The sequence below is a fragment of the Oculina patagonica genome, chromosome 2 (genome assembly GCF_052425735.1).
Source record: "Oculina patagonica isolate OP01 chromosome 2, crgOcupat, whole genome shotgun sequence".
Lineage (NCBI taxonomy): Eukaryota > Metazoa > Cnidaria > Anthozoa > Scleractinia > Oculinidae > Oculina > Oculina patagonica.
The window spans coordinates 8,426,032-8,441,267 of record NC_135759.1 but is presented as its reverse complement, the minus strand read 5'-3'; the positions used below and the strand labels follow the sequence as shown (position 1 = coordinate 8,441,267).

The window sequence follows — 15,236 nt, the reverse complement described above, 5'->3', positions numbered from 1 at the left end:
TTAGGTTTATTTTCATTAATCATGAGCTCTACACCTAAAATTGGCAAAACAAGTCGTTTATTGGCAAAATAGCAAAGGTAATTCTACAGCATTTTGAATAACACACACTTTCATACAAATTGAGATAAGCAAGAAATAAGTAGAGCAACAGTTTTCAAGCTTGGCTAATCCTCTCCAATTTTGCCCTTTCACTTTAATTTCTAATCTTTGTGTTTCTTTGATGTCTTCGATTTTAACATATTCTCACGGATGATTTCCGCAACAACACACTTTAACCAGCATTTGCTTTGCAGCAGTGCGAATTTCTTGATGGCGCAAGCAGTATACCAGCGGATTCAGCGACGAGTTTAAGTAGACAAGCATATATGACAGAGTAGTGGCCATAAAACTGGATGACTTTGAGTTTGTAATAAAAATGGCTGATGAAATCAGGACAGGAAGATAGCACAGTAAAAAGACAAGCACAAGAAGCATGCTATTTATAGCAGATTTTCTAGACGTCATCACATTCAACTGTTGTCCTTGGACATGTACTTGGTCTTGAATTTGTGCTTGGTGACGCTTTAAAACTTGATAAATTCTCAGCCACACAAAAACCACCACTGAAAGAGAAACAGTTTGTGTAACAAGTACAGTCCAATTGAAGATATTCGGGGTTAAAAGGGAAATAAATGGTATTGCGCCTCCCGTTGTCCAGATAGCCGCAAGAAGAAATTGTATTCTTCTCTTTGTTACAACTTCGCGATATCTTAAATGAAGATAAACTGCTAGATATCTGTCGATGCTTATAGACGTCATCGTTAAGAATGTAACAGCTACAAGGGTCATACTAATAAAAAAATGTTGTCGTAACCAGTGAGCAAGATGCCACCGGTTCGCTAAACAGTAGTTGTCGTTTTAATTCGATGTGAAGAGTTTGAACTACACAGCCAATGAACAGTTTCGATAAAGCCAAACCAAACAGCAAAGTATTGGAAGGTGAATGAAGCGAAGGTGTACGCCATACAGTTATAATCACCAACACATTTCCCAAGATTGCCAGGCAGCTGATTTGTATGTGAAGGGAAATGTTGAACAGGATTGCTTCAGGGTTAAAGGTATCTGACAGAAATTCATGGCAGATAAATTCTTGCAGGTCGCACGATTTGTTAATGCACGTAAACATAATAAAATATTGTCATCCAACTCAATTTATCATCAAATATTTTCAGTTTGAGGAGAAGTTGTCACTAAAGCGTTATCATTACTCTTTTCAAGTAATATTTGACAACTTTCTCTCAAAAAAAGTGATGTATAGTTTAAGCTCAAGTGGGAGGCGTGTTTGTCTTTTATAATTAAAAATACCTCAAAGTCAGGAGCAACAAAACAAATATACATGTAAAACCTCTTATTTTATCTATTGTTTTAACTGAGAGTTTTCTTGATGGGTTTGAATTACTATGAAAATGAAACAGATCTCATAAAAATAAATATTTTTTTCTTTATATGTGGTATGGTATGCCACGCAAATTTCAACTGTGATGCTTTCACAATTCATGCCCCCTATATTCAGTGTGGTACTTTTTTTAATAAGTTAAAGCTCATTCCCTTGCAAAGATTCAATCAGTCAACGGGATGAAAACGAAACAAGGCAGGGGGAAGGGTTTCATAATGTTTATTTCAAAAGAAAAATTAATTTCATTTAAACTAAGTTAGCAGATTCACACATAATTAATTAACGTTGAAATTGATTAACGTCCGATAAAGCAAAGGCAGACAATGAAGTGAATTGATTTCTCCTTTTTGGCAATTCCTTTCAGACTTTTAGAGCCTCTTACACGATTTCTAATTTAACAACAGATTTAAAATCAGGAGGATTTTGTAGTAACGCACGGAGAAGACGTATATTCAATGAATCGTTCCGGTATGACTGAGTTTGGCCGAAAGGAATTAGAAGAAGAGTCGCCCTTGTGCATGGGAGCACTTGTAAGGCTGCTTGCAGATTGCCATGTTTCCCTCGTTTTTAATATCTGTTTGAACATCATTGTTTGTATCACCGCCGCTTTAGGAAACGTATTGATCCTGGCAACTATTTGGCGAGATCCATCGTTGCGTTCTCCTTCTACAATTCTTCTAGCCAGCCTCGCTCTATCCGACTTTTGTATTGGTTTTATCGCCGAGCCAGTTTATATCACGATTCTAGTTGTTCTCTTCAACAGCGGGGAGGTCTCATGCAACCTTATTGTGGCGAGCACTGTTGTGAATGGCTTCTTGAGCTCGGTGACTTTTTCGACCATCGTATCAATAAGTATCGACAGATATCTGGCGATATCGTTCCACCTTAGGTACCAGGAGCTGATAACAGAGAGAATCAATCAACAACTTTATTAATGTGTCAAAGGAATTCTAGCCGAGAGTGAAACACTCTCTACTAATAGGGGACACATAAAATAAATAAAAATAATAATAATAAAAAGACTTAAAATTGATATTTACAATAAAAACAGACTAAAATTTAACTACGCTATTTACAAATAATTTCAATAACAATTTTATAATAAGTTAATTCGTATTTAAAATAAATCATGTACTACATAAAACGCAGTTGTGACATCCATGTTCAATTTTCAGTGAAAGGTTAGTTAAAGTGATCTGTCTTTTAAAAGATTGCAGAGACGGTAAGTTTTTTAAGTTATTTGGGAGTCGATTCCACAGCATAGGCCCGATATATCCTAGCGAGTGTTTCCCATAGGTGACAGTATTAAATCTGGGAATGTGGAAATCTGCGCCTCTAAGGTCGTAAGTAGAACTTAGAAGGGCGAAACTCTTCGTAGTAGGGTCGTGGATAACATGTGGGTTGGCAATGACTTCATTCAAAAATGTACAGCTACTTAAATAGGTCACGATACTTTCAATAAGTTTAAGCTTTGCAGTTGTTTCTTTTGTTTGGATTAGGATTTATCTGGTTGTTCGACATCACCAAGAACAAATTCATGTCCAAATGCAAGTCCCTGGACAACAAGTTGACATGGCAAGGCTAAAGAAGTCTGCCATAAACACCTGGTACATTTTATTTGCCTTTGTTATCTGTTATTTCCCTTTTATAATTGCCTTTACTACCTGGAAACCTGGTTCAAAGAATTCAAACTACGAAATTTTTATAACTGCATACACGGTTTCACTGGTAAACTCATCAGTAAATCCGCTGGTGTATTGCTGGCGTCTTCGAGACATCCGCACGGCAATTAAACAAACTATTGCGAGTTGTTTATGTTCAACATAACAATAGCTCTTATTTATATCCACACCATAATAACTAGTTTCTACCCAAGACTCGTTTTTTCAGATGCATACTTCTAACTTTATCATGAACGAATTCCCAAAGCAGCAAAGACAAATAACCACGTGAAAACAGCATGAAGGTTGCGGAGGATTGGGAAGAGACTTACGTGTAAATTAGGCTTCGGTGAAGTGTGAGCAGCTGACATCATCATAAATAAGGCGTATTCTCAAACACGGATATCAATGTTCCTACTTTTTGCATTATGGGTATTTGTTGTACATAATATTAATAGTAAAGCATATTTATACATCAATGATTAAACAATTAATGGCAACAGCATTATTGACCTGAGCTACGGCCTGCGTTTATATGGGCTCGGTAACGGTCGATTTTAGGTTTATTTTCATTAATCATGAGCTCTACACCTAAAATTGGCAAAACAAGTCGTTTATTGGCAAAATAGCAAAGGTAATTCTACAGCATTTTGAATAACACACACTTTCATACAAATTGAGATAAGCAAGAAATAAGTAGAGCAACAGTTTTCAAGCTTGGCTAATCCTCTCCAATTTTGCCCTTTCACTTTAATTTCTAATCTTTGTGTTTCTTTGATGTCTTCGATTTTAACATATTTTCACGGATGATTTCCGCAACAACACACTTTAGCCAGCATTTGCTTTGCAGCAGTGCGAATTTCTTGATGGCGCAAGCAGTATACCAGCGGATTCAGCGACGAGTTTAAGTAGACAAGCATATATGACAGAGTAGTGGCCATAAAACTGGATGACTTTGAGTTTGTAATAAAAATGGCTGATGAAATCAGGACAGGAAGATAGCACAGTAAAAAGACAAGCACAAGAAGCATGCTATTTAAAGCAGATTTTCTAGACGTCATCACATTCAACTGTTGTCCTTGGACATGTACTTGGTCTTGAATTTGTGCTTGGTGACGCTTTAAAACTTGATAAATTCTCAGCCACACAAAAACCACCACTGAAAGAGAAACAGTTTGTGTAACAAGTACAGTCCAATTGAAGATATTCGGGGTTAAAAGGGAAATAAATGGTATTGCGCCTCCCGTTGTCCAGATAGCCGCAAGAAGAAATTGTATTCTTCTCTTTGTTACAACTTCGCGATATCTTAAATGAAGATAAACTGCTAGATATCTGTCGATGCTTATAGACGTCATCGTTAAGAATGTAACAGCTACAAGGGTCATACTAATAAAAAAATGTTGTCGTAACCAGTGAGCAAGATGCCACCGGTTCGCTAAACAGTAGTTGTCGTTTTAATTCGATGTGAAGAGTTTGAACTACACAGCCAATGAACAGATCCGATAAAGCCAAACCAAACAGCAACGTATTGGAAGGTGAATGAAGCGAAGGTGTACGCCATATAGTGATAATCACCAACACATTTCCCAAGATTGCCAGGCAGCTGATTTGTATGTGAAGGGAAATGTTGAACAGGATTGCTTCAGGGTTAAAGGTATCTGACAGAAATTCATGGCAGATAAATTCTTGCAGGTCGCACGATTTGTTAATGCACGTAAACATAATAAAATATTGTCATCCAACTCAATTTATCATCAAATATTTTCAGTTTGAGGAGAAGTTGTCACTAAAGCGTTATCATTACTCTTTTCAAGTAATATTTGACAACTTTCTCTCAAAAAAAGTGATGTATAGTTTAAGCTCAAGTGGGAGGCGTGTTTGTCTTTTATAATTAAAAATACCTCAAAGTCAGGAGCAACAAAACAAATATACATGTAAAACCTCTTATTTTATCTATTGTTTTAACTGAGAGTTTTCTTGATGGGTTTGAATTACTATGAAAATGAAACAGATCTCATAAAAATAAATATTTTTTTCTTTATATGTGGTATGGTATGCCACGCAAATTTCAACTGTGATGCTTTCACAATTCATGCCCCCTATATTCAGTGTGGTACTTTTTTTAATAAGTTAAAGCTCATTCCCTTGCAAAGATTCAATCAGTCAACGGGATGAAAACGAAACAAGGCAGGGGGAAGGGTTTCATAATGTTTATTTCAAAAGAAAAATTAATTTCATTTAAACTAAGTTAGCAGATTCACACATAATTAATTAACGTTGAAATTGATTAACGTCCGATAAAGCAAAGGCAGACAATGAAGTGAATTGATTTCTCCTTTTTGGCAATTCCTTTCAGACTTTTAGAGCCTCTTACACGATTTCTAATTTAACAACAGATTTAAAATCAGGAGGATTTTGTAGTAACGCACGGAGAAGACGTATATTCTATGAATCGTACAGGTATGACTGAGTTTGGCCGTGAGGAAGCTAGTAGAAGAGTCGCCCTTGTGCATGGGAGCACCTGTAAGGCTGCTTGCAGATTGCCATGTTTCCCTCGTTTTTAATATCTGTTTGAACATCATTGTTTGTATCACCGCCGCTTTAGGAAACGTATTGATCCTGGCAACTATTTGGCGAGATCCATCGTTGCGTTCTCCTTCTACAATTCTTCTAGCCAGCCTCGCTCTATCCGACTTTTGTATTGGTTTTATCGCCGAGCCAGTTTATATCACGATTCTAGTTGTTCTCTTCAACAGCGGGGAGGTCTCATGCAACCTTATTGTGGCGAGCACTGTTGTGAATGGCTTCTTGAGCTCGGTGACTTTTTCGACCATCGTATCAATAAGTATCGACAGATATCTGGCGATATCGTTCCACCTTAGGTACCAGGAGCTGATAACAGAGAGAATCAATCAACAACTTTATTAATGTGTCAAAGGAATTCTAGCCGAGAGTGAAACACTCTCTACTAATAGGGGACACATAAAATAAATAAAAATAATAATAATAAAAAGACTTAAAATTGTTATTTACAATAAAAACAGACTAAAATTTAACTACGCTATTTACAAATAATTTCAATAACAATTTTATAATAAGTTAATTCGTATTTAAAATAAATCATGTACTACATAAAACGCAGTTGTGACATCCATGTTCAATTTTCAGTGAAAGGTTAGTTAAAGTGATCTGTCTTTTAAAAGATTGCAGAGACGGTAAGTTTTTTAAGTTATTTGGGAGTCGATTCCACAGCATAGGCCCGATATATCTTAGCGAGTGTTTCCCATAGGTGACAGTATTAAATCTGGGAATGTGGAAATCTGCGCCTCTAAGGTCGTAAGTAGAACTTAGAAGGGCGAAACTCTTCGTAGTAGGGTCGTGGATAACATGTGGGTTGGCAATGACTTCATTCAAAAATGTACAGCTACTTAAATGGGTCACGATACTTTCAATAAGTTTAAGCTTTGCAGTTGTTTCTTTTGTTTGGATTAGGATTTATCTGGTTGTTCGACATCACCAAGAACAAATTCATGTCCAAATGCAAGTTCCTGGACAACAAGTTTACATGGCGCGACTAAAGAAGTCTGCCATAAACACCTGGTACATTTTATTTGCCTTTGTTATCTGTTATTTCCCTTATATAATTGCCTTTACTATTTGGAAGCCTGGTTCAAATAATTCAAACTACGAAATTGTCATAACTGCATACACGGTTTCACTGGTAAACTCATCAGTAAATCCGCTGGTGTATTGCTGGCGTCTTCGAGACATCCGCACGGCCATAAAACAAACTATTGCGAGTTGTTTATGTTCAACTCAACAATAGCCCTTATTTATATTTTCGTCAGCCTAGCTATTTTCTCCCCAAGACTTTTTTTCCAAATGCAAACTTGTAAATTTGTGAGAACAGCATGAAGAAAAGTGAGAACAGCATGAAGGTTGCAGAGGATTGGGAAGAGTCTTACGTTTTAACTAGTCTTGGGGGCGAATTTTGAGAAGCTGACGTCATCACACATAAGGCGTATTCTCAAACACGGATATCAATGTTTCTACCTTTTTTTTATAGGTATTTGTTGTGCATAACATTAACAGTAAAGTATATCTATACAGCAATGATTAAACAATTAATAGTAACAACATTATTTAAAACCAGAGGTACAGCCTGCATTTAAAGGGGCTCGGTAACCGTCAATTCTAGGTTTATTTTCATTAATTATGAGCTCTGCACCTAAAACTGGCAAAGCAAGTCTTTTATTGGCAAAATAACAAAGGTAATTCTACAGCATTATGAATGACACAAACTTTCATGCAAATTGAGATAAGCACAAAATAAGTAGAGCCAACGTTTTCAAGCATAGCTAATCCTCTCCAACTTTGCTCCTTTATGCGAACGTCGATAACGCACAGTTCCTCTGGACGTGAACACTACGTTTTGCAAAGAGATGAGACCACATAATAGAAAAGTAGTCACGAGATTAAATATCATTGTTATAAATGACACATACTTCATACAAATTAAGGTAAGCATGAAAAAAGTCGAGCCACCATTTTCCAAGCTTAGCTAATAATAGTACATAAACCGTACCCTAGACTATACTAAAACGAACGGGTATCCCTTTGCAAAAAAAAACTATTCACAAAGGACTTTCAAAAGTGAATACACTTCTCGTATCCCCTCCAATTTCTGCCAAACTCAACTTTCCTTGGTTGGATTTATGTCAATTGTACTTGTATTGTCTGGGCACTGTATTAACATCTGTGTTCTTTTTTCTCTCTTTTCTAAAAGTTTTGCCCCCTATTACAATTTTCTTTCAACTCTAGCCATATTCCTTCCGAATTGTTTGATAACTGAACAACTATTTTGCCTTGTCAGGCTTTCCGTTTCTGCTCAATTATGTCCGCGAGAGATGTATAACACACTCTGCCTGTGCACGATTATAACGCTCTCTGCCTGTGCACGTGGGTAGTCGGCCTGGGGTTGTGGCAAGACTTACACACAAGGTTGTTTGCCTTTATTATCTTTTATATCATACTAGTACGGACTGCAGCGCAAGATGATTTACTGCAGCCTGGATAATTTTGGGACTATTAGGTTCTGCTAATTATTATGTGTCTTACTGTTTACAAATTAAAAAGCATATCTTCCTGAAGGCGAATTCAACGAATTCGAGAATTGTCAAGATGCTCATTCCGAGAAAGAGACCAAAGTTTCCTCCCAAATTTGCTGAAAAACAAAATCAAAAGAAACAATAAATAATGCATACATATATTTTCGTTTATACATTCATAAATACAGATTCCGTTAACAAATTTCGATACATTGAAATTACAGCTTGGCTGCGAGACATATAGGAAAAAAGTAATAATTAATTTTACTTTTAATTTGCTAAGATAGGCCCATTAACTCCCACCGGCAGCCAGCCAGCCAGCCAGTCAAACGGTCAGTCAGTTAGGGCCTCTTTACATGAGAGTTTTCGTCCCGGGTTGAATTCATCTCGGTGTCTGGTCATTTTCTTGTTGCTGTTTACATGATGATGATACATGATTTCGTCCCGGGATGAAACACCGGGATGAATTGTCATCCCGGGATGAAACGTGACGAAAAACTCCATGTAAACAGTCTTTCCGGGATGAAATATGATGTAATGTAAGCATGGGCGAGATGAATTCAACTCAGGCGGGAGGACGTACGTCCCGGCATCCCGGGATGAACACGCTCATGTAAAATGAATTTTTTTTTTTCATCCCTGGATGAAACTCATCTCGGCTCTCATGTAATGAGGCCCCATAAGTCAGTCCTGGTCTTTCCGGTTGGTCGTTTATTTAGGGCCTCTTTACATGAGAGCCGAGATGAGTTTCGTGCTGGGATGAAAAGAATTTCATTTTACATGAGCGTGTTCATCCCGGGTTAAGTCGTCCCGCCCAAGTTGAATTCATCTCGCCTGTACTTACATAACATTACATTTCATCCCGGGAAGGACTGTTTTCATGGGATTTTTCGTCACGTTTCATCCCGGTGTTTCATCCCGGGATGAAATCATGTATCATCATGTAAACAGCAACAAGAAAATGACCAGACACCGAGATGAATTCATCCCGGGACGAAAGTCATCCCGGGACGAAAACTCTCATGTAAAGAGGCCATAATTAGTCGGTAAGTGGATCGGTTAATTGGTCGGCCTGTCTGTCTGTCGGTTTGTCGGTCCGTCAGTTAGTTGCCATGTTGGTCTATCGGGTTGTCTGATATTCAATCAGTCCTTAGTAACTATATCTCTTATCGGTTTCACACTGGCTGTCACTTAGTGATTCACTAAGTGAAAGCAACTATTTCAGACATTTTAAAATTTAGTCAATTATTTAGCCAACCACTTCAATCTGCCACCGACGCAGTCAAACAAACAAATCAGTGATTTAGTCACAAAATTAGTCATTCTCTAAATTCATTTCGTTAGTCTTCCTTTAAGATTGATTGGTATGATTGATTATACCTCTGCACCTTATTACTATATCCTGAGTTAATCATGCAGTCACTCACTCAGTCATTTATGCAGTCAGTCAGTTAGTCAGTCAGTCATTCAGTTTGTCAAGTCAGTCGGTCAGTAAGTTGATGAGTCAAATAGTTAGACAGACAGTCGACAGACAGACAGACAGACAGACAGACAGACAGACAGACAGACAGACAGACAGAGAGACACAATCAGTTAGTCAAACATCAATTCATCGTTGGTTCATACGATCTATCCAATTCAATCATTTGTATTTTTTTCTTTCTTTTTATTATAGTCAAGTTTCGCATTAGCCAAAACCGCCAAATTGAAAGAACTAAGATTCACCAGAACAAGGTTAATCTTGATCTGAAGAAAAATACTCACAACTATTAGTGAAAACATGAACTATTGAAATCTCTGTGTATTGCATTATTTTATGCTTCAACACTTTCCTCCTGTTATTTGTGAATTTTTACTTCTGAATGACACTAACCTCATATGCGTCTTTAGTCTTTTTATTCAGCGGTCTTCGTAAGCGTGAAACTGGTCTTTTGTGATCGATAAATTATTAGCTAGTTTTTTTTTTTTTTTTTTATGCAATTTCATAGTTGTTCCTAATGATTACCAACGTGTCCTACCTATTAATGTCCATGGTTCAAAAACCGGAGTTTGTTCAATCTCATCATAGCTCATATCTTGGAAATAGATGTCCAAGGAAACAATGTTGTCACTGTCAAGATAAAATAATGGAGATTGAAAGTTTTGATATAAATACAGTGTGTTTACTTAAACAGATGAACCACAAATTCCGAGCTCGTTTTGACTTTGAATGTACTGATATGCTTAAACATTGCTCATTTAATTGTTCTTATCAAGTTTGTTAATCATAAGAACGGTGTCTCGTATTTTTCTTTTCTTGCTCCATTAATGTTTTATAATAATTTTTTTTAAAAGGTATACTTTATTGGGGTTACCATTGTTGGTTTGCACACAATTTCACTTGGAACGAAAACGCCAATTTTCCTTCCGTGATACCTTAAGCCTGATAAGTACTGGCGAAATGTAAATAAAACCATATAATTGCAACTGTTAAAGGTCTGGGAGGCAGGTAACCTAAAAATGGCAGCATCATAAGGCTAGTTCACACTTTTGAGAAAATTACAAGTATAAGCGCAAGCAAAACCACAAGGTTGTTCTCACTTGCGATAAGCACAAGCACAAGACGGCATACGCAAGCGCAGTGCTTTAGAAATTATGATAAACAATGCATGATAGGAGTCACTTCAACCGCCTAATCTTGTGCTCATACCAGGGGTCATGATGGTCCCTCGAATTTGCAGTGCTCGCAAAATTGTGGGTGCTCGTTTGCTCGTGCTCCTGCTCGCTGCTCGGTTTTAGTGGGGTGCTTTGAAGGCTCGTTGCTCGCGCTCTTTGTCTCTCGTGCTCCGCGCTCTGCTCGCATGCTCGCAAGACCATTCGATACCCCTCATACTTCCCACGGTTTCCACTCGTGAAATAAGTAAAACATTAGTGAAATAAGCATAAGCACAAGCTTGTGCTCATTTCAGTTCGGTTTACACTAGCGTGTAGCGTGTTTTCTTGTGCTTATGCTTGTGCGTAGCTCACGAGTGTGAACCAGGCTTTAGTCACCTGAAGCCAAAAATGGAGATGTACCGTACCGTGTGGGTCATTTAGGCCAAATCGCAGTAAGTGCATGAACACCAAAACTTACTCTATGTATGCCATCTTCTCCGGAACTGACATTTTCAGGAAGTGTTCATAGAATGGAAAATCCTTTGTAATGTTCACAGATGAATTAAGTTTTTGGATGAAAACATTCCTCTGTAGACCAGCATATGACAAAGACGTTCCATACTCGACGTGTTTGCATGGCTGTGTGCAGTTCTCCTCGCATTTGTCCTTTTCTTCAGATGTACCAAACGATCCTAGATACGTAAAAAAGGAACAGATATATCTTTATAACATAGTCGACAAACAATTAACTGTAACGCGACACTGAACTGTAAACACGACCGACTGACTGACCGCGGAGGGACGGACGGCTGCTGCTGCTGACTGGCTGCTGCTGACTGACTGACTGACTGACTGACTGACTGACTGACTGACTGACTGACTGACTGAAGACTGACTGACTGACTGACTGACTGACTGACTGACTGACTGACTGACAGCCGCCAGACCAACTACCTAGCTGATTTGTTCAATAAAACTTATTTCATTTCACACGATTAAACTGCATTATTTTAGCCCTAGATAGGGCAAACCATGCAATACATCAGCACTTACTGTATGCAGGAAACATGCACAGCACTGTATCATTTGGGGCACAAATCGGAACCTCAAGATCTAGAAAGGAAATCATGCATATAGTAAACTGCTGCCACTGTTTTCCTTAATTTCATGATATTAATAGTACATGATCTTTTCTCCGGTATCTAGAAGAATACTTTGTCCCACAAAGAAAAGGCCTTCCGGAAGATCAAGAGAAGATGAGTATATGAGCAAAGTAAATACCGTCACTCTTAAGGTTATTCAACTGAAATAGAATCTGCACTGAGATTTTTGTCAAGCTTTGCCTATTGATTATAGGAACGTAAATTTTGAAACCATACCATAAATTTTCAGAAGTAATAAACACATCTCGAGTTCAAATCATTTGGAGAAAAAATGCTTCCTGCCCTCTCCTTCTGGAAAATATGTTTGTATGATTTTACAACTCTCACCTTCATATTCTATAGGGCGGCAACCACACGTTTTGATAACAAACTTGCTCAGGCACTGCATCAAACAGGCGGGTTTTGAATACTTGTAACGAGTGTTTTCAAACATTTCCAAGATTCTGTTACGGGTGCATTTCGTTGAGAACGGCGACTCCAAGTTTATTATCTATGAAGAAAACAAATAAAACAAAGATTAATTTTTTAATGATGAATCTTTTATTGGGATAAGTTCAGTAAGCCTGCGCGATTATAACTTGAAATTGAAATTTTATTGCCGAAAAAAATTAGAATAAAACGGAACGAGACAGCATCTTTCGATAGCTTCCTAGGTCGATAAATCAATTAGAAGCGTGCGCGCTGAGAAAACTTTCTAAACACAGGCAGGATGGGTAACTGTTGCGATTTATCTACGTTTTCGATTAAAACTTTGATTTGTTTTGTTTCACGCACTTTCGAATAACGCTTTTTGAGCTTTTCATTTTGCCGCACCACGGTTTCAAATGCCTCTTTCATGGTTAAGTCTTACAAAAATTATGGCAACACTGGGAATTATTTACACAATAGACTCAAGTCTACAAAATATGACTACGAGTTTTTGCCTCCGTTCACTCATCTTCGATATTTTTACCTATAAACCCTATAAACCATGCTGAATAACGTGTGCAAATATTTCAAAATCAGGGTAGTTTTCCGCACGCTTTGTCTTTGGAACGAATTCGTTGACCCAATATTTTTTGAATTTCTGAAACAAGTAGTTCATTATCTGTCCGCAGTGAAATTAAAAAAATTAATCTAGCGACTAGAAAATTTTCGCGCGAACGTCCTTAAGCAAAAACAGTCTAACTTTCACATTTACCTTTTTCCTTTTTATGGAGCACAGGGTGCGAACGCCTGGCTGAACAAGAAAACCAAACTGTTCCATGAAAGGATAGGATTCTTGATCGTGTACGAGAACGGTTAGCCCAACGATTGGGTTGAGTGAATTATCTAGGTAACTGTCTCTCTCAATGTTCAGCAACAGCTTCAATCCGTTCAGGTGACCGGCCATAGTAGCATTTATCACAGGATGACCATCATGTCCGGAATTGAACGTCTGGCACTGCCCAAATACAGAGCTTGTAAACGTGGTAAAGTTCTCAGCCCCACAGACTACTCCGTTGATAAAGCAAGAATTAAATAGCGTAACTGGAAGGAGCATTTCCTCGATACGATGACTGAAGAGATGGAGATAACTAAGGTTTTTAGGAACTTTACCACGAAAACGCCAAAACAACTCCTCATGGCTTTCTTTTGACTCGTTGTTAAAGAGATCTTCTGATCGTGCCAGCATTTTTGTATACACCTCAAGTTTCAGTTCGATTTCTTCATTGCTTAAATTCCATCGCTTTTGAAACTCCATATACCTTCGCCGGTTCAGACTGTTGATGTTGCAAAGTGTCACTGCGGGAAATGTTAAGTTGATGTTCTTCTTTGCGGTCTTTTTTGTTATCTTCGTGTTAAAAGGTCGTTCCCCATAAGCATGTACAGTTTCATAAACTTGATAGATGCAAAAACCAAGGCATGATATGACAGCCAATGTCCAAACAAGTCTTCTGAAAACGTTTCCAGCAAACAAAAATCGAGCTCCGTGTAGGGACGTGTCTTCCGCAAAGGACCTCAAGGTTTCAGGTGCATTTTGGCGGCCTTTGTTCGATTTAGAATTTGTTTTTACATCCTGTACTTCACTTGCACTTTCTTCAGCACTTTGAATCTTATTACTTCCTCGCACCACAAACGTCATCCTTTTTTTCAAAATCGGTAGTTATTTTTCCTCTTTAAAACTACACTAGGAAAAAGGCGAAATAGCGTGAGAGGTTTTTTAAAATTAACAGTGACCCTGTTGTCTTCCCATCGAAGTTCGTTAATTATTGATGAAGGGTGCGAGAAAATAAAGTTTTGATAGTAATTTATTCTATGTGTACAATTTTTCAAATGAAAACAATATATTGTAATAACCTTAAACGCCCTGACGTGCAATACACCACAGAAAAAAACCTTTTTCAAAGTTAACAATTGAAGTTCATTATCGAAACCTTGTTTAAAAAGTGATTCAGATTATTGTAAAGGAAAAAGTAAACAAAACACGAAAAGTAATTAAAAATAAACTGTCACTTCAGGAATAAAATCACTTTTAATTAATACAATTTATATATTCCCGTGGAGAAATGCTGTGAAATTAAATATTCTGTTGGAACACTACGAAAAATGCTTTTTTCAAAAAGTTAACAAGTTACAAATAATAAAATATGATACCAAAAAACTTCATGTATGATAAAATCGAGAAATGAATACATAGAAATTACCTTCAAAATGAGCTATACAACCTTTATTATCAAACAGTGAGTGTAGTAATAATGAACGTAATGACAATGTATAATAAACAATATGCGCGTATATATGGAGTAAGGCACAAAAAACACATTCAATAGATATAGAAGTTGTATTAAGCTTGCGTAATAGATGCCAGAACAAGCAACTTAGCCTTAAATTACATTTTGCTCCTTTTGTTGAGAAAAATGGAACTCAGGGTGAACGTTGGCAACGGTGACATGAAGCAAAAAAATAAGAAAAATCAAATCAGTTTCCCCAGATAGCGAACTCAAACTGAAGATTTTTAGCCCTTGCGATGAAATGCCACCATCATGTAGATTAAGCCTTAGTTTCACTCAAGAAGCGCAAAAAAACTGCCGGTTTGATGCTTAAAATGTACAGTGGCGATTTATTTTGGGAAAATGTCACCATGTAGATTCAGCCGAATGCTTATCTCAGGTGCAAAAGAATCAAATGAGTTCCCCCAAATGGAGAACTCAAAATGAAAGTTTTTGACACTTGTGATGAAATGCCACCACCACGTAAGTTAAGCCTTGTTTTC

General features: G+C 37.4%; 1 protein-coding gene across 1 annotated transcript; it reads right to left on the bottom strand.

Moving 5' to 3' along the window:
• Positions 1–5,650: 5,650 nt before the first annotated feature.
• Positions 5,651–14,165, bottom strand: LOC144642924 (acid-sensing ion channel 1C-like). The gene is made up of 6 exons (XM_078502028.1): positions 13,182–14,165; positions 12,329–12,491; positions 11,892–11,951; positions 11,317–11,530; positions 10,223–10,314; positions 5,651–8,320 (listed from the first exon to the last, which is right to left on the bottom strand). The coding sequence occupies exons 1-6, from the start codon at positions 14,103–14,105 to the stop codon at positions 8,211–8,213; spliced, it is 1,563 nt and encodes a 520-aa protein (XP_078358154.1). The 5' UTR covers positions 14,106–14,165; the 3' UTR covers positions 5,651–8,210.
• Between the last annotated feature and the right edge of the window lie 1,071 nt (positions 14,166–15,236).

Excerpts from the sequence above, each read along its gene's own strand:
- LOC144642924 (XM_078502028.1), bottom strand. The coding sequence starts at position 14,105 with ATGACGTTTGTGGTGCGAGGAAGTAATAAGATTCAAAGTGCTGAAGAA. Across the intron at positions 12,492-13,181 it reads GCTCCATAAAAAGGAAAAAG|ATAATAAACTTGGAGTCGCC; the intron begins GTAAATGTGAAA and ends TTTTCTTCATAG. Across the intron at positions 11,952-12,328 it reads CCGCCCTATAGAATATGAAG|ATCTTGAGGTTCCGATTTGT; the intron begins GTGAGAGTTGTA and ends TTTCCTTTCTAG.